This window comes from Agelaius phoeniceus, chromosome Z, assembly GCF_051311805.1.
Source record: "Agelaius phoeniceus isolate bAgePho1 chromosome Z, bAgePho1.hap1, whole genome shotgun sequence".
NCBI classification, from domain to species: Eukaryota; Metazoa; Chordata; class Aves; order Passeriformes; family Icteridae; genus Agelaius; species Agelaius phoeniceus.
This window is the reverse complement of record NC_135303.1, coordinates 47817462-47844960: the sequence shown is the minus strand read 5'-3', so window position 1 is coordinate 47844960 and position 27499 is coordinate 47817462. Positions and strand designations below refer to the sequence as shown.

The window sequence follows — 27499 nt, the reverse complement described above, 5'->3', positions numbered from 1 at the left end:
TTTTGCTATTTATCACTTCCAGTATTTCCAAGCATAAACTACAAGACATATGTCAGCGTACCCCTATTTTTTTAAAAGCTGAAGCCTACAGTTTTTTCTGTAGCTTAAAGAAATTGTCCATAAGATGAAATGTACCAAATAATTGGATCTCAAAAGTAGTTAGGCAAGTAGGAATATTTCAATATTATCAGGCACATGACACATTAATTTGTTCTAAGAATATTGTACTTCTGGCCGTAATTCATCAGTCAGCATTTGAAAGGGGGATATAAAAAACCCTGATGTGATATCATGACATCACCTCATCTTGCTAGTATAACCTCAGGGTTTTTTTTTTTAAGTTTCTTTAATCCAACTTCTTTATGGTATCTTATCAAAACTGAATGGAGAAAAAGTTCTGTGCCTTTGCTTGGCACTTGTTTTTTGGTAGGATGGAATTTTCTGGATGGCAGTTTTTGCAATCGAAGCAAAATTAAATAAAACTAAGTATGTTCAAATCTCAAACAAATACACACTGTAAAACCAACTAACATCACATATAAAGAGTGTGTGTAAAACCATCTCATCATACATAGAGAGTTCACACCTTTCAGATGCCTAAGAATGTGAAAGGTCTTTCTAGTTGACTTCTTTTTCACTTGGATTTGTAAGAAGCTAAACACCTGTGTTTGCAAGACTCTTTTGAAGGGGAATCCGGATGAAAGAAAAATCCTTTGTAGAAGACTCCAGTGCCTTCTGAGGAATTTTGTCCAAGAGTTTAATTCAGCTCAGGTGCCACATTAGTACCATAGAGATGACTGTCTCGGGGAGGCAGTATGCTCCCGCTGCTTCCCAGCCCCAGCCTCGCTTGTTTATGATCAGCTCAGATTTCTCCTCATGGGGTGTGCCCAGAAACCTTTGCCATAGAAAGAGATCGTGTGAGGCAATGCTATTATTAGATACCAGCGTTCTTCAGGCACACACTCGTCTCACAGTATTTTTTGTTAAATATGGAAGTGACATCTTGTCTGCTGCCTATGGAGACTTTTTTCTCCTTAGTAGCCTTCTCATATTAATGTGACTCTTTTTGTTTGCAGTTTGTCTTCACATTTGGCAGTTGTAAAGCATTATCTATGTTTGAAACATACTGCTGTGAATCAGAACTCAGTGATTTGAGGCAGTTGTTGGATGTTCAGTTGACTACCCTTGACATTGTTATGTGCTGATTATATTGCATATTCCTAGTGTTATATCTCTTCACAGAACACTGCTGTTTCAAAATGCATGCTCTGCATTCCAGACAGACATCCTATCAAGCATCATCCTGTTCTAATACTGCCTGCATCTCCTGGTATTCATGAGGGTTTTGTAAAATTCCCTCCAGACATGCAAAGTACTTTGAAAATTTCACCTACAGCATAGTCTTACAAGCCTTCTTATAGCCTTTACACAGTTCTCCTCCTTCAAGAAATTGATATTTTTCCAAGGTAGCACTGGTGAGTGCTAAACTTATCAGAACAGTGAGCACAAACAGGCTGCTGCACTTAAAATCCAAGTCATGTGAATTCCTCAGAAACAGGACTGCAAGACTCTTGGATGTTACTCACAACCATCTATCCTATTTTCAATAGATATGTCCTTTCTAAGACTGTTGAAGTGACTATAACCACTATTTGGTCACTGTTGTTGCTGCATCACTGCGGATGACTCAGGGTTAAATGTGAAAAGTTCAAAGCTGTAGGCTTCAAGTGAGATGTTCTCCATACACCATTCTTCGGAGCTTGGTCCAAGGTTTCTGAACAGTAGCTTAGGTTTTCTGTCTAGTTTTCCTATGCTCTTGAGGTTAATGAAATGGGTGAAGAGAGTACGATAGAAAGAATGGCATTTTAATTATGATAGGGACTGATAAGTGCAGACATGCCGTGGGTATTTTGGAAAACAAGCTAGGATGTTGCAACATCAGGTTAGTAATTGCCTAAGTATACTAGCAGTTAGTTGTTCTAGAGAATGATTGCCTTGCTTTGCCTTGCCTTGCCTTGCCTTCTCCTGAGTTGGAAATGTACTGGTGCAATGGACTATCCTAGTTCACCAAATCATGATAATTAAGCATTTTAATTATCATAGCATTGGCTATGATAATTAAAATTACTGTGAAATGTAGAGCTCTATTTCTCCTCTCCTTGGCTGGCAGCTATCCTGGAGACATGTTATTGCATCATAGTGATGAAGATTCTACACTTGCATAGAAATTATCTGAGTGAGAACTGAGCATATCTTTCAAGAAGTGTGCAGGTCGTATGTTTTATTCCCATGGTTTCATTTTCAGGAATAGCAATTTTCAGGATAGCGATTTTTTTACTCTCCCATACGAGTCAATGGGAAAGCTAGTCTTCAGTCTGGAAATTATGGAGTTAAATCATTAGCTTTCATAAATAATTGTAAAACTACTGGGGGCCAATTGAGCTACATCAGTCTACCCAATCATATCAGCAGTGTGGCTTGTTAACACTACAGTATATGCACAGTCTTGGGAACTGCAGTCTATCTAATAAGTTTTCAAAAACTGATATATTTAAAGTATTGCATAAAGGAATAAAAGTAGACAGGACTAGTTAACTCTGAGTCCTTAGGCTGACCTTTATTATTATTTGATTCTTAAACAAGTTATGCTCTATTTCTTTCTTGTGGCTTTTTTTTTTTTTCCTCTGCAACAATATCTTGTTTTATTGTATGACTCAGTCTTAAAGGAACTACCACAGTGAAAGATGTGAAGAAAATAAAGGAAGCACCAACCTCTTTATAGTGCATAAGAACTTCAGATAAATCCCCTCAGGAATGCTGAACTACAAAATTACTTGGTTTTTTAGTTCAAGGGCTTGTCAATACTTGAAAAGTATTCCAGAAAAAATGTCATTATTCAGTACTATGTCTTATGCCCAGAAACAGTTTTGTACATTAATGGTGCTTTCACTACTGGTAATTATTCCCTGCATTTGGAGCCAGAAGTGGGAGGATTATGAGTTTCTAATCCATATCAAGTTTTTCTAACTGATAGTGGTAGCTGTCCCGTAAATGATGTTACTTTTCAGCTATTTGGATTGTCTATCAGGGCACATGTATATCATCCACTGGGTCAAAGTTAGCCTGACCAAATGGCCAGTTGATTTTAAATTAATGTTTTTGTACTCCACCTAGAACTATCATTCCCATCTGCCATCAGCTGCAAATTTCACATACCTGTGTGTGTAAGATCATATTTCTTACCCATGAGGATTCATGCCATTATTTTGTTACTCAGACTGCATTTACTTTCTCTGCATAAATCTTGTAAACATACTGCTAGTCTAATATGAAGAATCACATGAAATCAGTATTTCTTAATGTGGTTGTGGATAAAATGTGTGAACAGAGACTTTTCAAAGGACAGATGCAGACAGATAATTTTAATATCAGCAACTATTCTATAACTAGTTTCTCACAATAGCACATAACGACCATCAAGCAACAGCACAAAAGCCCCATTAAGTTCAATCTACTGCTTAGAATGGATAACAGGAATAAAAAAGGGCTAAAAGCATTAAGAATTAAGCATTAGCATTTAGCATGAAAGCATTACCATTTAAGCATTATTCCTTAAAAGAAAGAAAATAAAAGGATTGTATTAATACTTGAAATTGTTTTCAATTTTTATTTAAAAAGTTAGTAGAGTAATTACAAAGTTTGATCAGAAGCCAGGATGTGTCTCTTCAACACAGTGTTATCAAGTCATTTGCTACCTGCCTTTCTTGAAGATTTGCTCTTAAAGGAACACTGCCAATATGGGGATATACTTTCAGTGAAATAAATACACCACTGAAAAATTCACCACAGGCAAACGGAAAGAACTCTAGTTTCTGAATATATACTTGAATTAGAGGTCAAACACATTGGCCAGACTTTTGTTTCTTGTTGTCTTGAGATGGTTTAAGTTAGAGAACCATGGCTTAATAGATGCCCCTGGCATGTGCACCGTGTTTAGCATATGGTATGTTCTCTATCTTTTAACATATGCTATAACTGAAGGCTACATTTTTGTTGCAAGTAAAAGTTCTACAATTTACTAAATAATTTAAGATTATGAGAGAGCATCACTACTATTTTGCTACAGAAGTATTAGTCACACTGTTTTTGCACAATTTCCTTTTATAATCTTTTTAACGGGTGCAAGGGGTTTTGCCCTCATTCGCCTGAATGCAAATAGAATCAAATTAAGGGTGTCAACACTGAACACTTCAGAGAGGTATGTGTAATAATACGGATGTTTTGCACTGAGCATTCCACTACACCTTGTGCTTACTTCTGCTTTATGGAAGATCAAGAACACATCAACTAGCTTAGTACCTTAGGGTAGGCGTGTTCACCAAACTCAGTGTATCAGGAGCAAAGTTACTTTGGATGGTTCATCAGTCTCATATTTCTCATATTCAATACTTGCCTGGTTCACTAACTTTGTAGTACCAGACAAAGATTAACAAATACATTAATAAAAATACGTGAAATAGATAGTGCTAGTTTTTCACTGCATCTGATAAGTGCCTGATAATTTCAGATCATAGCTCTTCAGCAGCTCTCCAGTTTGAAAAGGAGAAAGTAATACTATTCAATTGCTAAATGGAGTACTTCGGATATGAGTCATGAGCACAGATGACTTCTTAAATTTCAGTGTTATCCTGGTTATAAAAAATGGGACACTTATGCTTGTATCTTATTTATTAATCATCCTGTTTATATCTTATTCATTAAGAACAGTAATTGAAGCTCTCAAAAATCGATAACCATTGTTGCTTTACTACTGTTTATGTCATTTAGTGTTGATTTCAAGAAGAAATAAGTCTTGTCAATACTAAGTGGTTTTAAAATGCTCAGCGTGGATTTATTCTGGGCAGACTTCCTACTTTATAAAACTTCTGTCTTAGTGAATCAAATTGCTACCATTTTTTCTCAGTTTATAAGAATGTTTATTTTCAATACTGTATAGCTTCAATTTATGGTGGATAAGAGGAAATGACTGCTTCCTGAGCTGAGCTGAGAATGGAATCACTGGAAAGTGAGACAAATCTAGGGATGATCTATGGATCAGCTGATGAACAGAGCCCTAAGGGGCAGACTGGCATAGAGACAGTTTATTAATGGAAGCAAAGGAGAATTCTGAGCTGAGGTTGCTTAGCTGCATATTTATGAGCCCTCCGGCTGCTATTGTCATCCAGATACTTTGCAGATTCCAATAAAACTCTGTGACCCAAAATTAAATTATCCACTATTTTGGTGAACTAGTTTTCTGCCAGATTAGGCAGCTGAAAAGCTGAAATCAGCCTGTAGAGGAATATAACAAGCATTAGAGTTGGCGTAAGGTAAGCAGTGAAACATGAGGCAAGAACTGAGCAGGGGAAAAGGACTCTGCCATTTTGGGAAGCGGCAAGTTGTTAGATCTGCCTAAATCATCACACATAACTGTATCCTAAATTCTCCTGTGGAAAAAGCAACTTTTGAATCATGCCCCATAGCATTCCAGCCACAAAAACTGGGAAATTACTTCTGAGCTACGTGGTGGATATGTTTGTACTACATGATAGCTTCTAGCTAGTACATGCTTTTTTAAAGAAATGAAACACTAGATGTAGGTCTTTAGAACCCAGATACAAACATGCTAACAATATTCCAAGAGAAAGATAAAAATACACTGGCTTAATTTTAGGACCTCAAAGTGCTTACAGTAGTTTATTAACTTTTATGACTTAAACAAAATCAGCAAAGCAAGAAAAGCTTTTATGGTGAAGTCACTATACTACAATAAAATGCTCCAGTGTTCTAACCTGTTATGACTCTTCCTTACAATAGCTTGTGGGTTTTTATCTGTAATGTAGCATTACAGATGCAGAGGCAAGGTAACAGTGTGAACTTAACCACATTCTATTGAGAAGAGGAGCGTATATCTAGGAAGTATTGCTGAAAGGTAGGTTGTAAGACAACACAAAGCAGATAGCAATGACACTTCTGTGGAAGCAGCTGCTTCTTCCAGCAAGAATCTGCAATGAGATAAGATATGTGAAAACAATCATGCCTCATTTAGCTCTGCCATTCACAAAATTATTTACTTTAATTATTTAACTGGTTACACCTGTAGAAATAGACAGACACATAGATAAGGATATTTATTTTGCAAACACAGTGCTATGGATTGCTTGGGACAGTACTCTGTGCAAAAAGTGGTTACAAGTGGCTGTAGTTCCTGCTGACAGGGGATGAGGGTGTCAAGTTTGTTCTTTGGTGTGTACACCAAAGAAACAATTTTGGCTTTAAATACAAAACCTCACATTCAGGAAGAAGTTAACAAATTAATCAGTAGGATTAACCATTTCAGTCAGTGAATAAAAAGAACTTCCCTGTTCTCTATCTCTCAGCTCAAGCTTTAGGGACAAGTATTTGTTGGGACAATTTTTTCATCGTATTTTAACGTTGTCAGACAAATGAAACCAGTTCTATGCCTGAGTCTGTGCTACTTCTGACATGTTTTAGCAAGACTGATGAACCCTCCTCTCCTTCCAGCCCCTGGAGGCCTGGCAACTTCTCAGCTACAAAGCTTTACTGTGTGCAGTTGCTTCTGATGTGCAGATCTGGTTAAAAACAATTGAAGACTTTCCACTGGGTCAAAAGAACCTACATGTCTACTGACACTTGTACTGTTCATGAAATCTCTGTGCCTTTCACAAGAAAAATAAACTGCAAAAAGACAGCCTGAGTCATATTTCCAGGTGTCTAAAAGCTGGAAGACCTAAAGCATTCTTTAGAGATGGATTGTCTTCAAAGTTAAAAAGGTGCAGGTTTGCTGGCAAACATATTTTAACCCATGGAAAGGTCTCACTTAAGATATTGTTGAATGGAAGCTACCAAACTAACGCACAATACAGGTTATTGCAGGTGCTCTAAGGATATATTTAGGGTTTTGAGCAATAACAGAAATGTTTTATTCTGCTTAAAAAAAAAAGAGAGCAAAATTGGGGTAATAGTTGACTTAAAATCTGAAAAAGAAACAATTTAAAGTTCTTCACTTCTACAAATCACTCACAAGCTATAACTAAAAACTGGGTATATTTTATAGTGGAAAGGACCTGTAACTTTTAGGCACTTTTAAGAAAATCTTTTTGTAGAAATTCTAGCTTTTTACCAACACAAGTAAAGATGGACCAAATCCATTTTTTTTTTTTCTGAATGATGTTATACAAAACTACAATGAAACCCTTATTCTTCTACTATAGTACAAGCAGTGCTACTGTGAAATAAGCTCTATACCTGACTTATTCTGTATGACTAATTCCCACTGTATTATCTAAAACTTTGATGTTAATAGGAAAATCTCAATATGGAAATCTCTGCACATGTAATAGACCATGATCTTATTTTAGCTTTTTAAGTTCCCAAAGATGTATTACACTAATTAAGGATTTTTGATTGGCAGAAAGGAAGAATGGTGAAAGCATGTGATGAGGTGCTCAAAAACACACCATTCAGGTCTCTCTGCAGCCTCTGGATAACACTGTGTAGAAACCCAGCAAAGTTAGCTACATAGGTAATGTTTCTCTAATATATTTAAATATAGGCCAGACAGGGTTAGTGCTTTGAAAAAAAAGATCTAGAGACCTGTCATCCTATTAAAAGAAATGATTTGGTGATTTAATAATTTAAAGAAGTTTTTCTTTAAATTCTTTTTTTTTTTTTATGATGGGCTGTTGTGATATGTTAAGAGAATACATAAATGGTTATTAAAACTCACCTAGCTCTGTGCTGACATTAAAGCCAGTGTTAAACCCCAAGGATTTAGTGTGAAACATGACTTTGACCTAGATTGTGCTACAAGGTTGTCACCATAACTAAGTCTGTGAAACATGATCATGTGTGAAAAAGGGCACTTCTCAGTTTATGAAACACAGAGAAGAGGTACAGGGCTGCACAGCGCCTGGGCTCTTGTGGATCCCTGGACAACTCACCTCAATGTTTTTTTTCATTTTCAAAATAAATATGGGACATTAAATTTGTGTTCTTTGGGAGTAATCAATTTCCATTTTCTCCTTTCCCAAAAATCATCCTGTGTTAAGAAAAAAAGGTAGCCAGTCAGATGATAACAGGAGCATAGCTGTAAGGGAGCAGGGGGCAAGCAAGTCAAAAAGGAGGCTAGGTATTGAGCACATAATAATTTATGTAAGTTCCTTTTCCAAGTTAAGTACAGATGGCCTGGCCACTTTGATCAACATCAGAAAAATTTTGTCCCAAATTGATGGTATGTGATATATCACACCATGATTCCTTTGTCATCTCTACATACAATCCCTCCCTAATGCCAAGAGGATCGCAGCGGCTTTAGGATCATGGTGTTCACCTTCAATCTCATGGCTCTTTGTTGATGTTCAGCCATAATCACAAGCTTTTGTCTCTCATGATGCAACTCCTCTGAGGGTACAGGGCTTGGCAGTAGGTGTTACTGTCACCTACCAATACTTCATTATAGGTATTAATACATACTACAATAAACTCAGTAGTACGAGATGTTATGTAGATATTAAATATTACATAGATTAAGATGATATCATGCTATGTGCTTTACCAGCAAACATGTACACAATGTCCACAGAAGTAAAAAGTGCCCTGAAAACCAAAGCATGGGCAGTCCTCTCTCCTCAAGCTGGAGAGAACCAGGGCCTTCCAAAGTTCACAGTTCCCACATGAGCCAAGCGGAAAACCCATAAATACAATATTTGTAGCATTTTTTAGTTATTGAATTTGTTCTTGAAGATGTTTATACTTCTTTACTTTTCCCAGAGCAGTCACTTCTAATGATGTTTCAATACTTCTGTATTTCATGGTGAGATCCACCGTGTATGGCTGGTTCTCTTTCCCAAATACCAGGTCCACTTTGTATAATTAATTGTTTTGATCTTTTGTGTTTGGTTCCTGGAACACTATCCAGTCTTTCTTTGTAGCATCGTTTGATCACATTTCACACAACCGCTTGTGCCTTTTGATTCCAGCGTCTTGCACAGCAGAACACTACCGGATGATAAGGGAATTATTTGCTTAAATAAAATGTAAGGTTAAATTGCGACGGAAAGCGCACGGCAGGGACACGCAGGCAAAGCCGGCTCCGCAGCAGCGCCACAGCCTGCGCGGCGGGCCCGGTGCGGCCGCGGCCGGGTCACCCCACTCTGCGGAGCTGCCCACGGGACGCCGCCATCTGACACTCGGTTCCTCGCGGTCCGGAGCCCGCCCCGGCATCCCCGGCGTGAGGCGGGCCCATGCGGGGAGGAGGCGGTGCCGCGGGGCCCAGCCAGGGGCGAGGAGGAAGCGAGCGCTGTGGCAGCGGCGGGCGGTGGTTGGCCAGAGCTGCTTCGCCTGAAAAAGCTGCCGAGCCGGGCGAGAGCCGCGGGTTGATACCGCTGCGGCCCCGGCGGGGCGGTACGGACTGAGCCCGTCCTGGGAGCATGCGACGGCGGGAGGAGGAGGAGTAAAGAGCCGTGGCAGCGCCTCCGCTGAGAGCGGACTCCGGGAGGAAGATGGAGCCCTTTCCCAGCGGTGAGTACCCGGGCGGCCGTCGGAGCCCGGGACGGGGCCGCGGGGCCTCCCGGCGGAGCCGCGTCCAACGGGAGCTGCTTGCCCAGAGGAAAACGAGAGGCTTCGTAGTGTTGCTGCCCTCGTTGGTCGCGGCTTGAAAATTGTCTCAGGTTAATTAGGAATAGGTGTCTTGAACGACAGAGGTGAAAGGAGCTCCCTCGCTTTTTCGGCGCTGTTGCGCTTCTCACTGCCCGGCCGGGGTCTCGCTGACACTGGGAAGGCGGGGCCACTTGAACACCAGGTGTACACTCGCCGTGTGTGGCACCACCGAAGGAGCCTTATAGGTGTCTGGAGTTCAAAGCCATCATGATTCTGATGGGAATAGGAACCAGACCCCCTGTTCATGGCGTTTTCCTGATCGGGGCATTCTCATGAGAACGTACCCCCAAACCCCCCCCCCCCCCAACCCTGAGCGGAAGGAGAAACAAAATACAGAAGTATAAGCGGTGTACGAAATAGTGTTTCAGGGTGTTCCTGAAACCCAGAAAGCTTTCAGAGCTGCCCATGCATTGACAGAAGTGCTTGAAATTCCGACGTGGTTGCATATGCTCAGAGATAGGCATACGGGAGCGTTTGCTGGCATCGTGATACAGCAGTGTGTGTGCATCCTCTGCTTGTGCCTGAAATGAAGCCATGAAAAGTCCGTGTTGCTTCTGCCTCTACTAATAGTAACACATTCTACCCGTCCAGGGCAGAGGAGGAAATGAAGCTCTCAGATCAAACTGAAACTGAAGTATGTTTGGTTAGATTCACAACCATGGCCAAATATGGAATTAGACAGTGGATAAAACAACAGCCTTCCTGCTGAAAACGTAGCACTTTTGTTACAGGTGGGATTTAGTCTGATAAATGGCAAGCATGTTGGATAGCCATCGCTAAAGTATCAGGTAGAGTTTGCTGCATCGTATTTTAAAAAAAACCCGTGTGCCAAAAAATAAATTTTCTGTCTCGTGGCAAAGGAGTTGGCCCTAAGTGATCTTTAAGGTTCCTTCTAATCCATTGTAAGGTTCTATGAACTATGTTGTGAATCTATACATATATCTTCACTGCCCTGCATTTCCCTTGTTTTGAAACATGTGAAATATCCCCTGCCATTGGATGCTGCTGTTTAGAATCTGAAAGAAACTGAAGGTCATGAGCTCTGGGCATATTTTGGTGTTGTAACTCGCAAGAGCGACCTTCCCCCCCCCCCCCTTTTTTTTCCCCCCCTCTTTGTATTGTCATGCTAAAATTACAGTTTTTACAAGCAGTTGATGTTTCAGTTCTCTAGTTAATCCTGGCCTTAGTGTAAGGTCTTTCAGCTACAGCCTATTTCAGTCACAGGGTTGTTTTCTGCATTCTTGTATGCATCATAAAAAGATCTTGTCTTTAAGAGTAATGCAGTTTGGGGGAAAATTTCATTTTGAAGTCCTCTTGCTAAGGCCATTCCTTTTCAAAGAGATGAAATGTTGTTTTAAAGGTCTGTTTGGCATAATGCTATTGCTGCACTGTGCAATAAAACATTTTAAAAATTCTGCTCCATGCAACTGGAAGAAATGCACCTGTGGGCTTTAGCATGTACCTTAAGGTGCCGAGAAGCAATATTCACGCAGCTTCCTAATTTTGTTCCCTGAAATGAAAATACCAAAGATCATGGTAAGACTGAAAGAAAATTTGGAGCTGAAGTTGGTCAATAAGTTTCTTCCTGAGGGCTGGCTCTGCTGGAATGGATACCACAGAGAATATGCAAATATTAGAGCAAAAATGTTGCACCTTATTTCTGATGATCTTGGGGCATATTGGTGCTCAATAGCAGCGGCAAAAAATCTGAAGTGAAGAGGGTGCTTACATCATTGGCTTTTTGAATAGAATTTTCATTTTCATGCCTGGTGGTCTGGAACCTTTTGTAGGCATCAAATTTTCCAAATAAACTGATTTTTGTTTTGTCTTATACAATACTTATGAGTTCTGTTTGTGAGTCTGTGTTGACTTCCTGTGCAAAGCGCTGTTTAAATTGAGAAGAAAGCATGCCTAGCACAGGAGGCTTACAATATTATACTTGTAGATCTCTCAGTTCTTTGGGGTTTTTACCCTTGTAAAAGGTGGGGAAGAGGGAACAGACTGGATCTTAGGATTTTGCAAAAGCATTTTAGTTGGATTCAGAACTCTGATACCAATTGGGCAAACTAGCAATGAGACAATTTCTTGTTTTTATTTATGGAAGTAGAGCTGTGTCTGAATGAGTATGTGTCTTAAAATAGACTTTAAGGCAGCAAATGTACTAAAGCGGATATAAATTCCAGCTTTTCTAGTTCAGTATTTGGTTGGAATTTTTTTTCTTAAATAAAAGAAAAAACACAGTCATAATGCATTTCAAAAGTCAAAGAAACCTTTATCCTTTCCTTGAAATCCTAGTGGCTGTGCTGAACTCTTCACTGTCTGAATAAAATAAATAAACTTAGGATTTTTTTTTTTTTTTTTTTTTTTTTTTTTACTTCTTCCCTCATCCCTGCACTGTAAACTTAGTTTGGGACCTCTCTGAAGAGATCTAGGCTGTGTCTTCCTCCCTTCTTAGGACTTTGGGTGGTGATGGTGTATGAGGTCTGTAGCTCTGGAAGAGCAGTTAATTGCATATTAATTTTTAGCGCCTGGAATAGCTGAGTTAATCACAGGATATCTCAGGTTGGAAGGGAACTATAAGGATCATTAAGTCCAACTCCCTGATCCTCTCGGGACTACCTAAAACTAAACCATGTAACTAAGAGTAGCACCTAGAGATTCCGTGATCTCTGGTAGGCTTGATGCCACAACCTGTTCCAGTGACCAGCCACCCTCTCAGTGAATGGAATGACATTTTCCTGATGTCCCATCTGCACTTCTTCTTGAAAGTTATGAATGCTATAAAGTAGTAAATGCTCCAGAAATGGTTACTGGTAGGATTTTTTTTGAGATGGAGTCCTCTATTTGCATGACTGTTCTTAATTTAAGATTTTCCCCCAAGAACAAATAATCAAAGTTTAATTAAAAGCTCATGGAAGTTTTGCTTATTTGTTGCACAGAATTTTTCCACCTAAGATGTATGGTCTTCCATTCCTTTGAATTCTGCTCTGAATCAATGAGCAGAAATTTTTTTTATTTTGACTAGTCATTGGTTACCTAAACAGTTTCACTAAAATGTAAAGAAATAAAAAACCAAGTGAAAAAAGTGAAATACAGATTAAAGGAAATATGTGATGTAATTTTGCACATCTTTATCTTGGACATCAGTACAAATTATTTTGCAAGTCTTTTGCTTATTTTTTAGATTGTATGTGTTTCTGAAAGGTCATTTCATAATTTCCTGTTTAATACATTAAATATGTCACTTCTCTACTTAACAGAGAAAAAAGAGAAGTGAGTTATTACAGAGTTTCTCATTTAAGACAGGTGACATGCATGAACTTGAAACTGCAGATGGGGTAACTTGTGAGGATCTGAAGTGCAAATAACACTCACTTTCACTGACATTCCTGAATTATTTTTATCCTTTTCATACACGACAGATGCAATCTTCGATATTAATTACAGGACTAAATTGATGAGCAAAATAAAAAGACTCTCATGGGAAGAAGTGGGGGGTTTTTTGGGAAGTAGAAATAAAACAAGTTAGGTAATGTTCTTTACAAAATGAAAATGTTATTTGCAAAGTCTAGTTATTTCAGGTAGTTCTGTCAATTCTAAAATATTTTTGTTCTTTGTGTTAATTTTTTCAGTACAGAAGTGTACTGGAGGTTGCAGGAGCATGTTCCTGTGTGCATAGCTTTAACTCTGTTGGGGACAGCAGGCATAGCCTTGACTGCCAATGTTTTACAGTGTTGTGTCTTGGAGCAGAAGGGTTCCTGTTTGTCTTAAATTGTTACTCAGTCCTAAACAGCAGATTGAGTAATTTAATTTTTTTTTGTATAATGGTAGATAGAAAACATCAAAGAGGTCTGTTCTTAGTGTCTTTTTTTCTGCCCTGTGGTTTGCCCATCCCATCAGTTATTACTGGAAAAAAATACTGATTTAATCTGTTCCTGGGTGTGAGTTTTACGTTATCCAAGTGCATTGTGCTGGGTTGTAGTTTTCCGCAAAGCCATGTTGTAGTATCTGTGCTTCTGTTCCTGTGTCAGCTGAGCAGAAACCTGTTTTTTCAATGTATTTGATATGTGTTTGCTTTTACTGATTCTCTGTGAACTCCCTGCCAAGCAGTGGATGTTCAGAAGGGGAATTCAGTGAGTTAAAGAATGTCTGAAGATGAGAGTATAGGTGCTCATTATTGTTCATTTGTTGGTATTTTTCCATTAAGCAGTTGGTCTTACACTTGCAGAATGAAACCATGGAGTATCTGTGTGTTACTTCATAAGTAAAAAACAACGAAAGCTTATGCTGACCTTAGTATCTACCTGTAAAAGTATTCCAGGACTGTCTTGTCATCTTTTTTGGGAAGATGATGTAAAGTTGAGCAACCATGTTTCACATTGCTGGGGCTATGTGAATGCTGCATAAAGCCCTGTAACAACTGCCATAAAAATAGTACAAACAAATAAAAGCAAGGATAAAACCACCTCTGTTTGTTTCACTAGTCAGAATACTTTTTTCATATTATATGGGCATTGGTGTAACAATTACATACAAAGAATTTATCTTTATTTAATGTATCCTCTGATTAAAGTAGTGATGAATTCAGAGAATTCAAGTTTTTCATCTTTTACTCAGTGATTTAAGAAAGTCCAGTGAATTTCCAGTTCTCCTGCACAATGTTTTTTTTTCATTGAGTACAAAAGCAAAGATTGTGTAGAAGAGCAAAAACATTGAGATTTCTTTATGTTTGGGAGCAGTACTATTCCTTTGTCTATCAGAGAAATATATGCATGGTAGCTGCTGCTTAGACTTCTATCCAACAGTACCTTAAAATAAGATCATATTAACTTTTAAAATAAACCAGGATCTTGTGTGATCTGGGTTTTAATTGCCTCAAAGTATTTTAAAGAGTACATATATACCTTTTGAAGTTATGTTTTGACTATTTATGATACTGCTTTACATAGTGGAAGTATATTAACCTTAAAATGTAATAATCACGAAAAAATTGTGTGCCTTCTTGCACACAGAAAGATGGATACTCCTGAAGGAAATTTGGAGTAAGGAGGGGAGGGAACATGTCGGGAAAACTCATCCGGTTGATCAAAGAGAAAGGAATTTCAGGGTAATATGGTGTGTTGGGTTCTGGGCAGTTCGTGTCCCTAGGGCACAGCTGATCCTTTATTGCTTCATGAGTGTTGTCTCAAAATAGATGTTCAAGGAAGACCTTAGAGCCAACTCTTCTGGATTATTTAGGGCACGCAGTAGTCTGTTGAAGCAGAAGTCTTCTTTACCACATCAGGTGGAGAGTGAAGAAGTGGAATCCTGATTCCACTGAAACACAAGATGCTTTCAGTCAGTTGTTTTGTTCGTGTGGAAATAAGGTGAGTTTTGATTTTGGGGTTTGTTTTTTATTCCAATCAAAACTCCAAGATGTTTGGAGGAGTGTTTCAGCGTGCTTTACTAAGCATAACTGTGTGCAGAGAGCTTTCCTTTGGTTGTAATCGCTCTGACATTGAAGGAATATATTCTGTTAACTGGAGTTCTTGTGTAACAATACTTCTACCACAGTGCCATTGACTTTTATGGAGAATTGATTGTGTTCAAAACTAAGAATGTGCATAATTCACCTACTATTCTAGGGCCTAATGGTGATTTTTATTTAAGCCTTTCTGTTGTATATAGTTTCTTCAGTAGCACTGAGCTGGTAGCACGTTAGTAGAACCACTTTTACTATTTTTCATGCATGAAAAAGTCCTGACTTGTGTTAGTGGGAGACCAAACTGTTTTGATATGCTTTAGAGGCCTCATAATTCTGACCTGTAAACTATTATAAGAGAACAACAAACAGTAGCTTTTTAGAAAAATGTGGCTGTGAATACAACATATATAAACTGTCAGTTGCTGTCCAAATCTGCACTTTTTATCATTGATGGAGATATTAATGAGGGCTTTAGTGTCTCTTTTGGAACAAAGGAATAATAATTGTGGATCATTTAGTTTGCAATTGTGGATGATTTAGTTTGCAAGGGACCTCCTGAAAAGTGTCTGGTCTCTGAGCTTCCCACACCCCTCATGGTGATGGTTGTTATGATGATTTCAAAGCTGATATATGATACCTGGATAGGCTTTTGGAGCAATCTAGATTTCAGTATGTCTTAAGCAACCAGGCAGACACACTGCTACTTCTTTCTTTATCAATACCCTTTGTCTTGATGTATTATGAGACTGAGAAAAATGTAGATAGATGTATTTTTGCTCCATTAAGATGATACAAAACTTAGCGTGTTAGGCCATAACCTCTGGCCATTATTGCATCTTGCTTTCTGTGAACCGGACTACCAGTTAAGGAGCAGTGAACACGTAACGTGTGCTTGTGACTGCAGATAGTTTGGGATGGTTGGAGTTGTCAAGTGGGTATTAAGTAACAGTAGTAATCCAGAAGACGTATCGGGTTTCCTCTGTAGAGAGTGTTCGAGACAAGAGGATATGATTCCATTCATTTATTGCTAAAAGCAAACAAGGGAATGAAAAGATTAAGCAAGCATCAGTTTGTATATAGTCTGTCAGGTTCCATACCTAACTGTTAGATGTTTCAGAAAACTCTCAAAAATTTTTTTTTCTTCAGAACAACTGGTACCAGCAGAGAGATGTTTTGTATTCTCAGCAGTGATGAATGAGGTATTTATCAGACATGAAATTAATGGACAGGTGTTGTGAAGAGGATTGTCAGCAGTTCTGAATATGGGAGTTGAGTAGGTCAAGAAATCTGAGACACAACTTCCTGTGTGTCTCTTAAGATTCAGGACCTTTTCATTAGACCCCTGTGGTTAAACATTTTATGTGATTTTAATTGCAGAATACACCTTTGGTAAGACTGGAAGCAGGAAACTAAAGCAACCATATTCTGTAATTAAAGCCAGAAACTTCTTTCCTATCCCATTTTTTGTTCAACCAGTGGCTGAGGATTGAACACTGCCTCAACCTTGTGGAAGGTTTTCCTTCTCAGAAGTATCCAAAGAGGAAAATGTAATTTATAACTACATCCTCTTTCCTTCCCTCCATTTCCCCTGCATTTTCTCATAGGAAACCTAACTGGTACCAGATTTAAACTTGAAAATCTATGTTAATGTGAACAGACCTGATATCGCATTTGTTGGATATCAAAATCCAGACTAACCTTGGTTTGGTTAGCCTTGAATTCTCCTCTTATTTCCTCATAGCTCCTCATCGCTAACAGACAACACCTTCTGTTAATTTCATGTCCAGTAAATAATTATGACAAAAATAAGTTATGAATTTTTACCAGTTGTATAGGTGGAGTATTCACTAAATGATCTATTCACTTTTTCGTCTTCTTTCATATTTTCTTTTTGTTGATAACATAGAAGGCTCCATAGTATCCTGGCTATTTACATTTAAATCTAACTGGTAAATGGTGAAGTGTAATTGATGCATGTAGTTCTTCAATCTGAGGTCCTGACAAAGCAAATGCAATGGTACTTTGCTTAAAAATCAGGAAGAGAACCTTTTAGAAGGTTCTTAGTTTTTAGAAGCACCCAAGACTAATAAACACTGACTTCCTTGAAATTACACTCCTCGCTCATATTTGTTATGGCAACTTCAGATAAGAGAGGGTCTTAAAATGCGTAATCACACATTGTTTTAATTTCTGTTATACAGTTAATTGGCAGGGTTTTGTTCCAGTCTATGTACAGAAGCTTGTCACTGCAGTATTTATCTCACATTAATTTTTAAAACCCACATAAACAAGTAAAAAGCAGAAGTAGACCTTGGAGAAGTAGACGCTTGAAGAGGCGAGTGACCTTGTAAGGCTTGGAACTTGAGTTCCCTTGTGTAGTTTGGAGTGAAAAGCAAATTTTGTCCACCTTTGCAATACAGGAAAATCTACTAATTTTCAAGTTAGGAGTTTTTTTTGAGAAAGAAGGGGTTTTTTTTTCCCAAAACCAGCATCTGTTTTGAAGACCTTTTGTCTGTCCATTAGAAGTCATGATATATACTTAACTATACAGATTTTTCTAAACCTCTACCAGTTATTTGTATCTTGAAATCAGCCCTTACAGAGTGGCATATGTGTTTCAAGTCGTGAGCAGATGTTAGGTACTGTCTGTCTTTTAAGAGTATTTATTAAAGAGTATAACAGTATTTATTAAGATCATATGGAGTCATCATATCTCTTTGCATGTAGATGTTGATACTACAAAAAACAACAGACCCTCTTTTGTTTTACTGGAGTCTGTGCCTTTTTTTAAATTTCTTCTTTCATGTTTTTTTAGTTGCATTCAGCATATAAAAGTATATATAAGTGTACATGTGTCCAGTTTGGTCTATTAAAAATATGCAATGCATATGTAATCTTGCTGCATAGTGGGAATTAAGAACTTGCTCTTAGCTTACCTATTCCTTCTGTTCTGTCTCTAAAAAGCAGGCAAATCCTGTGGATAACTCAGATTCTGATAGCAGTGCTTCATATTGCCTAATACTTCTTCATTTGTTTGGGTTTTTTTTTCCCATTGGATTATTTCCTTCTTTTGTCTGAATTCAGTAATTTGAGAGAGAAAAATGGTGACATCTATTTTGTAGCAGCCTAACCTTTCTTTTTCCCCAGAAATACTGTTCTCCTGTAAAGGTTCTTAAAGTAAGGTTTAACACATTTAAAATAACTGCGGGCATGACAGTTTTTGTTCCTAAATGCAAAGACTTGTGTTTTCCTCTGAGTGGCTGTATATTAACCCTTTACACTGACTATACCAGTAAGTAAAAATTCTGCTTAAATGTTCTTGTTGTAGGTAAACCCTGATAGGCAGCTAATCCCCATGTAGCCAAATGCTTAATTCCTTGCAGCAGGGTGGGGGAAAGAATCACAAGGGTAAAAAAAGGGAAAAGTCAGGAGATGAAGACAAGGAAAGCAAAAGCTGCGTACGTGCAAGCAAAAAGAAGCCCCAGCTCCAAAGTTGTAAGTGAAACCATGGTGAAATGAAGGCAAAGGGCTTTCCAGTAGAACTTGTGATTTCTGTGACATTCCAGTGGCTTGCTTTGTCTTTGTTAGCTGAGTAAAGGTTATAACTGTTTTCTTACTGCAGACAGATGCAGATTTGAAATTACATGAATGACTGTACAGTAATTGTGTACTGTCCTGCTTTAGTAAGAGCAAATAATTTTTCTGTGTAGAATTGAATTATTTTCTTGCTCAGGAGGAACTTATAATATATGGAATGATTAGGGAGACGTGGTAGAGAAGAAGGAAATCTTTAGTAAGAATCCTAGCATAACTAATGTGTTTGTGGACATGGGCTTTGTTTGCTGAACAAGCTTGTTGGAAGAGATAAGATAAGCTTTTCTTAATTCCCTCCAAACACAGAATTTTTAATGGCTGAGTTGGAGACAGCCCAGGGCATAACAGTGCAGGAAGTAATTCACATTATAGAAGGAAGGGCTAAATTGATATGACAAGGAATAATAATAATAAGCAAACAAATTCTTGAAGCATGCTGAAATTATTATTATTATATTATATATTATTGTATTGTATATTATTATATATTATTATATTAAATATCATTCTATATTATTTATATATATTTATATTTATATAATAATAATTATTATTATAAAATTAAAAGGCTGCCTTGTCAAAAGTCACCGCTTTCTACAATTCAGTAATTTTTAATGTCTGATGTGATGTATCTGTTGATACTTACCCACAAGATGAAATAGTGTAATGCAATATTTAAGTGTTAATACAGTGACATTATTCACTGCTTCTAGACACAATTTTGCTGAAAGTTTTGAAAACATGAAGATTTTTACTTGTTTTACTCTTATGTTTTACTTACACACTGTTCCCTAACAAAGTACATTATCTTTCAAAAATTAGATTTCATAAGTAAAGCTTCAGGATTTTTTTTTTGCCTGTAAATGTGTGAATTCAAATTTGAGCATGTCTTCAATTTAAGGAGTTGGGCTTGTCTCCTGTAAGATCCATGCAGCCAATCTTCAGAGTTTTTATGTTGAGTTCAGGGTCCAGAAATGCCATGAGTAATTCGCTTTCATGAAGACTTTGAATAAATATAACTTTTTGCTTGATGTTCCTCCTCACTCTTCCTTTCCTCTGTGAAAGGGAGGATAGGACTACAAACACCACTGCTTGCCTGACCCATGAAAGCTTGATGTTTTAGTTAGGATTTTGAATGGGTTTCCTGATATACTCAGACATTTGGCATGTGATCATCAACAGCCTGTACCAGTACCCTTATACGCTTTCTGCAAGTGAATTTCTTTGTCCCAAACAGCAGGCAGGTGGCAACAGGGGTTATTTACTGACTATGCTGTAAAACAATTGTCTGTGAGAAAAATTCAGCAAAACTGATTTAACTTATGTGGGGTGATATTTTAGAAGAACAGAAAAGCAATTTTAAAAATTAATATTTGTTGGTTAAGTATTTTTTCCACTTCAAAGTTTTTTTTTTTTCTAATTGCTTCTTCCAAAATTTTGAGGCATTTCTTTTCAAGCTATGACCAGACAAGACATATACAGTGACAGAGCAGGGAGAGCTGGGAATTAGAAGAGCTAGGGTCTTGTATCTTTGCATGGAAACCAAGGTAAGGAAGGAGGTAGTTAAGAGTTTGTGACTGTCGCAAGCTTTCAGAATAAGGAACTGCACTAATTCCTGTGTTAACTGCTCCTGGAAATAGGCATACAGTCCTACAGTAAGTTAGTGAATGTAGTGCTCAGAGGAGGAGTAGGAAGAGCTTGCTCACATTTTTAATTATTTAATCTTCTGCTGGGTAGCAGCAGCTGGATGTCCAAAACTGCTGTTATGAAAGGAAAAAAAGAGAAAAGAGGAGGATGAAAAACAAAACACTGTCCGCATTATCCTGAACACTCGTATCTGGGAGAGGATAGTGGGATGTGCTGAGGGGTTGATGTACCTGCTGTTAGAGTAAGTGGTGAGCTGGGTGGGGGAATAGGCTCAGTAATGCTCAGAGGGATGTTTTGGCAGTTCCAACAGCTAGGAATACAGTATGGCATCAGCAAATAAATAGAGATGGTCTACAAATTGTACAATTCACTTAATTAGATTAGATTTATAGAATTTATACCTAATATTAGAAGTCCCCATGCTAAGCAATTGTTTATCAAATCATAGAATCATTTATTTTGTAAAAGACCTTTAGGATCATGGATTACAACCACTAAGCTAACACTGGCAAGTCTACCACTAAACTATGTTCCATGTGTCCTTACATACCTCCAAGGATGATGACTCCATCACTTCCCTGGCCAGCCTGTTCCAAAGCTTGATAACCCTTTTGATGAAGAAATTTTTCCTAACTTGAGGCCATTTCCTCTTGTGCTGTCCTTTACTACCTGAGAGAAGAGACCAACACCCCACCTCACTAGCCACCTTTCAGTAGGTTGGAGAGAAACTATGTAACTTGGAAAATTCCTGTCCTGCTTAACTGTCGTTTCTGTTTTTATGTGGTTTTGTTTTTCTCCAGAATGTGTAGTTGAAATCTGGTGTAAAAATGGGAATTCTCTATATTGTATAGAAACTAGCGTAAATTAACTTAACTCAGCATTTTGGCTCTAAATTTTCCCTTGTTATTTCAAGTCACTTAGATTTAGAGTGATTTACCTATTGATAGAGTAAACAAAAAAGAAATATCCTAAACCAGATTTAACCAAATAAGAATTAAATTTCTGGATAGAAGACATTAAATCTCTATCCTGACCTCAGTTCTTTCATCATTCAGCAGTGGCTTTGTGAGTTGATGAGGTAACAACTTTAACCAAAGTTCTGCTTTGTTTTTATCCCTATGAAGAGAAACTGCTTACTGATCATCATTTTTTTTCCAGAAGTAACAGCAACTGAATGTTTAAGCTACACTTCTTTAGGTGTTTTGCCCCCAAGCCCATACAGTAACTCAGTCTCTCTGAGGACTGGTTATAGAAATGCAAATGGAAAAATTGCCTCCAAATTGTGGCTTTTGTTTTTCAACAAGAAATTAATTTTAGACTTCCATTTGCTTGTTTGTTTTTTCTTTTAAATAACCCACTCTTTACCCTTATTTGATGTATTTGAACTGCAGAATCGTTATGAATTGTTATGGATATTTTCACGCAAGTTTTGAATTGGACAGCTACAAAAGCAGAGCAGCTGAAAAGTGGAAATGTCAGTAACAAATAATTTTCTGAGTGTTTTTGTTGGTCTTAGCTGGAGTTTACATATAATGAAATTGGAAAAATTGTTCTATGAGCCAAGAAAAAAGGATCCACGAACACAAGACACTGCATGACTGTTTTGGGAGAAATTTGAGGACATCAAAAAAACTGCTACATAGAGGAGAGCTCAGATGAGATGCTGTTTTCAGTTGGACTTCTGAGATTCAAAGTAATTCCTCCCAGAAAAGATCATTGTTGAACTATCAAGTAACACCTTTATCTCCTTTTTAAACCTCTGTTTTAAAAAAGAAAAGAGAGGCCTATGTCTTTAAGAGCTGGTATCATTAGACAGCTGTTTTTAAGCATAGCCTTTGATTTTATTTTTTTATTGTCTGCATCAGTGATTTTCAGCACTAGTGTGAAGATAAGTTTGTGCTACTTATTCTACAACTTCAAGACCTATTGAGCCAGTAGAAGCCTTTTGTGTTCAGTTAACTTTTGCTCAAACCTCTGAGTGTTGCTTCTGGCTTAACAGCTGTCACTGAAGGTGTCTACTCTCACTGCAGCCTAAGCTATAGGCCTACATACTAAACCTGTAGGCCAAGGGTTGTCTTGGAGCAACTTACTTTAAATGCAGCTAAAATAAGAGCAAATATTTTTAGAGGAATTACATCAGTCCTGAAATAAACAGTTTGCAAACTAGGAAAAGCAATTTTAAATGTGTTAGATTTTCTTTTTTTTATAGAATGCTGCGTGCTCAGACTGTCCAGAAGAGCTTATCAGCAAGCAATGAATGAAAAATTCAAAACTAAGTTCTTTCAAAAGTAAATACCTCTCAGACAAAATCATATAGCAATTCTCCTAAACGTTTATAAGCACAGGTCTGATCGACTATTACTACCATTTTCTGCTAAATGTATAAAATGTCTGCCTTTTTTTTTTTTTTTTTGCTTGATTTCAACACTTTTGTTCTTTTTTTTTTTTAATCAATTTACATCAACCACTGTGCTGATTTTGACTATGCTAATGTACACAATTCATCAAGTAAAAATAAGACATTAGACCACAGCAATTAACAGTTCATACAAAAGGCAAATTTAATCCTTAAAGAATGGTTGCTAGGTAGTAGCAGGGAGCCAGCAGTACTGGGAGTAATTGCATGCTGAGCATGGAATATTGCTACCAAATAAACTACAGAAACTTTCCAAAACTGTCTGTAGCATTACTGATGCTACTAAATGTTTATTTTTCAGTGTGCCTTTTTTTTTTTTGTATGCAGAGGTTGTGAGATACGGCTTCAGATTCATAGTTTTTTTTTTTTTTTTTGAGGGGAATGGAATTGCATGTAAAGTTTGTCTGATTGATCATCACTTGTTTTGCATGTCTGTGACAAAAACTGTATTGCATAGCTCCAGTCTGGGTCCCGTCAGTACTGTACTCCTACTGTTAAACTTTCTGATTGAGCAGAGATAGGATGCAATTCTGCTTCTCCTCTTTTTGGAGATGGTCTGCTTTCAGATGTCAAAAGGTAATGCAGGTTCTATGTACTTATTGTTCAGGTGCATTGAGAGGCTTCAACCCATAGTTCTGGACTGGCCATGAACATTAAGATGACAATCACTTCTGCATATGAGTACATATGTTTATTTTGCTTAATTGCCTTTAAAAATTTAGGCTTCATATTAATACTCAATAGTGAGAAAGCCTGGCTTTGCTTTTCCTAGCTGCTGATGCTTCAACAGTGAATTATAGTTTAAAGGTTAAATACCAGTATGGCTGCTTTTAGCCAGTTGATTTAAATGTCTCTTGTATAATTGTTCAGATTTTGAAGTGCTTGCCTGAACAAGCAACCTGTCATAAGCTTTATTGCAGAGCTGCGGTTATTTCTGATTTGACCAGTAGGTTTTGAAATTCTGAGTCTGCATTCCAAACGTAACAGAAGGCTTTTGATAGCAGGAGGTTTTCTCATCGTAAGCACTTATTTGTAGACTGAGCATTTACTGGCATATACTGCCAGAGGTCAATCAATGCCAATTATTTGTATTCTTTGAGAATTTTGTAAAAAATTAGATGTCACCTAGTGATGAGATAATGTCATCTATGTGTTCAAATCCTGTGGCAAATATCTTACAATACAGCATATAGACGGGACATAATAGATATATATGGATTTGAATTGTGCCTAAATAAATAGGGAAGTGTGACTCTGAAAAACAAAAAACCATGTTGCATCAGTAATGTGTTGAGGGTTTTATTCTTAAAATATTTATCTTCCACAAAACTATTGATACAAAATACTATTGGTTTTCTAAGTTGTCACTTCTGTTTCTTGATCTTTGGTTTTTTTTCTCATTTCATTTGCTGAAGTAGTTAGGTAGGGTAGAATGTTGCTTCCATCTCTGTTGGATTTTTGAAACTCATTTTTGTCATATTAGGTTATGCAATTCATAAACAGCATTAGCTAAAGTTTCCAGCCTTATTTCATCTTTAGGTTTAGAAAGATGGAAATCTTAGAAACTTTAGAAAGTTTATATCTAAGAAAATGTTAATAATTAATGTTTTAAGTGTCCATTTTCAAAGTCTACCAATTCAGATGTTTAGCTGTCAATTAAACTTCTTCTTTGCTGGCCATTTTATTCCTCATCTGTTGAAAAATTAATCTGATAGACAATTGTGTTTTATCTATACCCCTGGATGTTCTTATTTCTGTTTACTTAAAACTCTAATGCTGATCTGCAGTAATAAAAACCCTTAACTAATGATGTTTGGAACTAGTGATTCATGGTTTCCATTGAGGAAGTGATTGCACTTTCTGAAATATTTCTCAACTTTGGATTTCCAGTGTAGTATTTGGAACCAAATTTTCTTCAGAATGCCTTTGTATGCCAGTTTGAGTATCTGTGACAATGAATCTGTTTTAGAACTCCCCTTTGGGCTGTCCATCTCTCTTCTCTGCTCTCAGACAACTTAGAACAATAACCAGGACAATAGTTACGTGTGAGGATAGGTTGTAAGATTTGGAGAAAGTCTCAAGCTATGAGTCCAGCATAAGGTGCACAAATTACAGTGCATGTTCCTTTCTGTCTTCTATAAAAACATTAATATTTTGCAGTTTGGAACGGGGGTGATTGATCTGCTGCTTCCTGTAAAGTAGAACTGGTGAACTGCCATTAGTAAGAGCAGAGCCCAAGGATATAGTTAAATTTTTACAATTCTGTTAAAATTATATTTTTACTAAGTAACTCAGCATAAGTACATAGATTTAAGTTATATGTGGAAGTTTGGTCTATGATGAATTTAATTTAAAAATCCCCCAAACTTAAAAGAGGTGACTGAATACCATATGCTGTGTTGCTTTTCCATAGTGCTTCTATGTATTTACATGGCACATCAACACTTCTGGAATTTTAGATAGGACAATTCAGAGATTTGGTGTATTAAACATTTCTCTGTCTCTACCCTCCTCCTATTTGAAGTTGAAGGTGCAGATTTGCATCAGACAGTTCAGGAAGAAAAGTGTAAACCTTTAATAGTGTTTCCAAATCCTTAGTGCCTCAGATGTCCTTAAGCACATTTTAGATGACTCTTTAATGTGAAAAATCACAGTTTTGTTTCTACAGTCAAGTCTAGTCTTTCTAGGAAAGAAAGAAGCATTAAGATTTTTTTCTTACAGTGACAGCCTTAGTGGTTTGTGGATTTAAAATATTGAGTAATTTTAAATTCATATAGAAACTAATAATAGAAACACTTAATGTTTCTGAAAGCTTTTTGAATATTCATTGTACTTTTCTCCTATAGCTTGTTTTGTTCCTTCTTGTATGCAAACTGTACAAGGCAAGTACATCTGGTTTTAATTGAGTCTCATATTTCATCTTGTTCTGGTCACTAGCTTGACATGACTACAGACATAAGATATGTGTGAGAAATATCACTAAATAGGTATATTTTTGGTTTCCTCTCATAAATATAGATGAGTACTGTGCTGTGAATAATGTCTTAATCTTTTCCCTAAAATAACAGATTCTGTAGCAGGTATACCTATTATTTGCAAACTTTCTGGAGCCATGCCTGCACGAGTCATATTACCTCTTAAAGACAGTGCAATTGTAGCAAAAAACGTCAATACATCTGTCATGGCTAATAGGTTCTTCTAAATTTGTGCTGTTTCTAGTTCGTTTTTTTTTTTTTTTTGGAAGCAATGAGAAATTATTATTTCACTAAGCAAAGTATAAATTTTAAGTTACAGTGAAAGCATTTTTTTGATATCTAATTTTCAACCTTTGTTTTTTCTTCTTTTTCTGGGAAATAGTTGTACTAAATTTACTGCTTTTGATATGAGAGAAGGCAGTGATTCTATATGTGTCATTATTTCTGCAGAATTCCTTCTCTGGCTTTTCCCAGTGACCTACTGTCAGTATTGACAAGGACTAAACAACTTAAAGAGGAGTAACATTTGTTCAGTTTTGTATCCATGGCTATGTATGAGTGACCTGCTTCAGTCGTAGCTACCGCATTTCTTTCTGCTTGTCCCAAAGACCAAGTAAGGGAGAGAAGGTCAGGTTCCATGTACTCTAACCAGTCTTACTATTTTTACTGATGAGTTAAACATACATACAAGCATGCATTTCTCTGCTTGAAGCGTGCTTACATGCCATACACAAAATATTTGCAAGTGCTCATAAGTGCTTCAGATAGTGCCTCAGAGTCCTGGAAACAAAGAATTTTATGCTGTTTGCCAAACATTAACACTGTAGAACTAATTCTCCAATTCCTAAGTATTAGTAGAGCCTTTGTTCTTCTAGTTTTAGGCTGTGTCACACAGTATTTGTGCCCAACAGCATCTTCTCCTCCAACTCACTTTACTGTCCTGGTGGTAAGCTCATTCATGTATTAGGAGTAACATGCTCTGATCTTAGTACCTGTGCTGGAACCTTGCAAGTGTTTCACCACTACTTCTAGCTGAGGTGGCATTGAGACAGGTAGATAAAGATAAAAAATATGTTTAAAGGGAAAAAATCCATCTTGGAGTTGATTTTTGCCCTGCTGAATGGCTTTAGCCAAAGCAACCAGGCTTTTAATAGGAGCAAATTTATGTGGTTTGTTTATGGAATTTGCTGTTTTGTCAGCAGCTGCTTCTGCCAAAAAAAGGGCCAATGCTTTTAAATTTGAACATAAAAGTTATGTATGCAAAACAGTATTATAGCTCTTAATAGCTAATGGCATTGTTAAACATCTATTCCTGAAATCATTGGGCAAAATTATTCTTTGACCTACTATCAGTGAGTTGCTTGAGACCAAAACAAGTAACTTGGCTCATGGTTTTTCTGTTTTTCTTTCTTGACTCACAAGGCATGAATGTCTTGCTTTGGGCAGGCTTAACTCTGCACCTTCTCTCCTATTATTTATATGCAGCTGAAGTAGTTTACATTCAGTGGGAATCGGTTTTTATTCCAATTGGTTGCCACACTTTATACCCCTTTACAAGTTTGGTCTGGGTTTTGCTACTTCTGCTGGTACATGCTACCCAATAGTTGTTTTGCTCTTAGGTTATTCCAGAATTACAGAAAGGTTCTCACTTATTTTCAGTGGGAGTTTGACTGCTACAATGTG

The 27499-nt window shown here is 37.3% G+C and overlaps 1 protein-coding gene across 2 annotated transcripts in view; it reads left to right on the top strand.

Moving 5' to 3' along the window:
- The first annotated feature begins 9149 nt into the window (after positions 1-9149).
- The window catches only part of LNPEP (leucyl and cystinyl aminopeptidase), a 50456-nt gene continuing 32106 nt past the window's right edge, over positions 9150-27499 (top strand). Inside the window, exon 1 of one of the 2 annotated variants that reach the window (XM_054652512.2) lies at positions 9150-9582. In XM_054652512.2, the coding sequence (XP_054508487.1) occupies positions 9564-9582 (19 nt within the window). In that variant the 5' untranslated portion in view covers positions 9150-9563. The remainder of the gene's footprint in view (positions 9583-27499) is intronic. The other variant, XM_054652513.2, reaches the window with a different exon arrangement.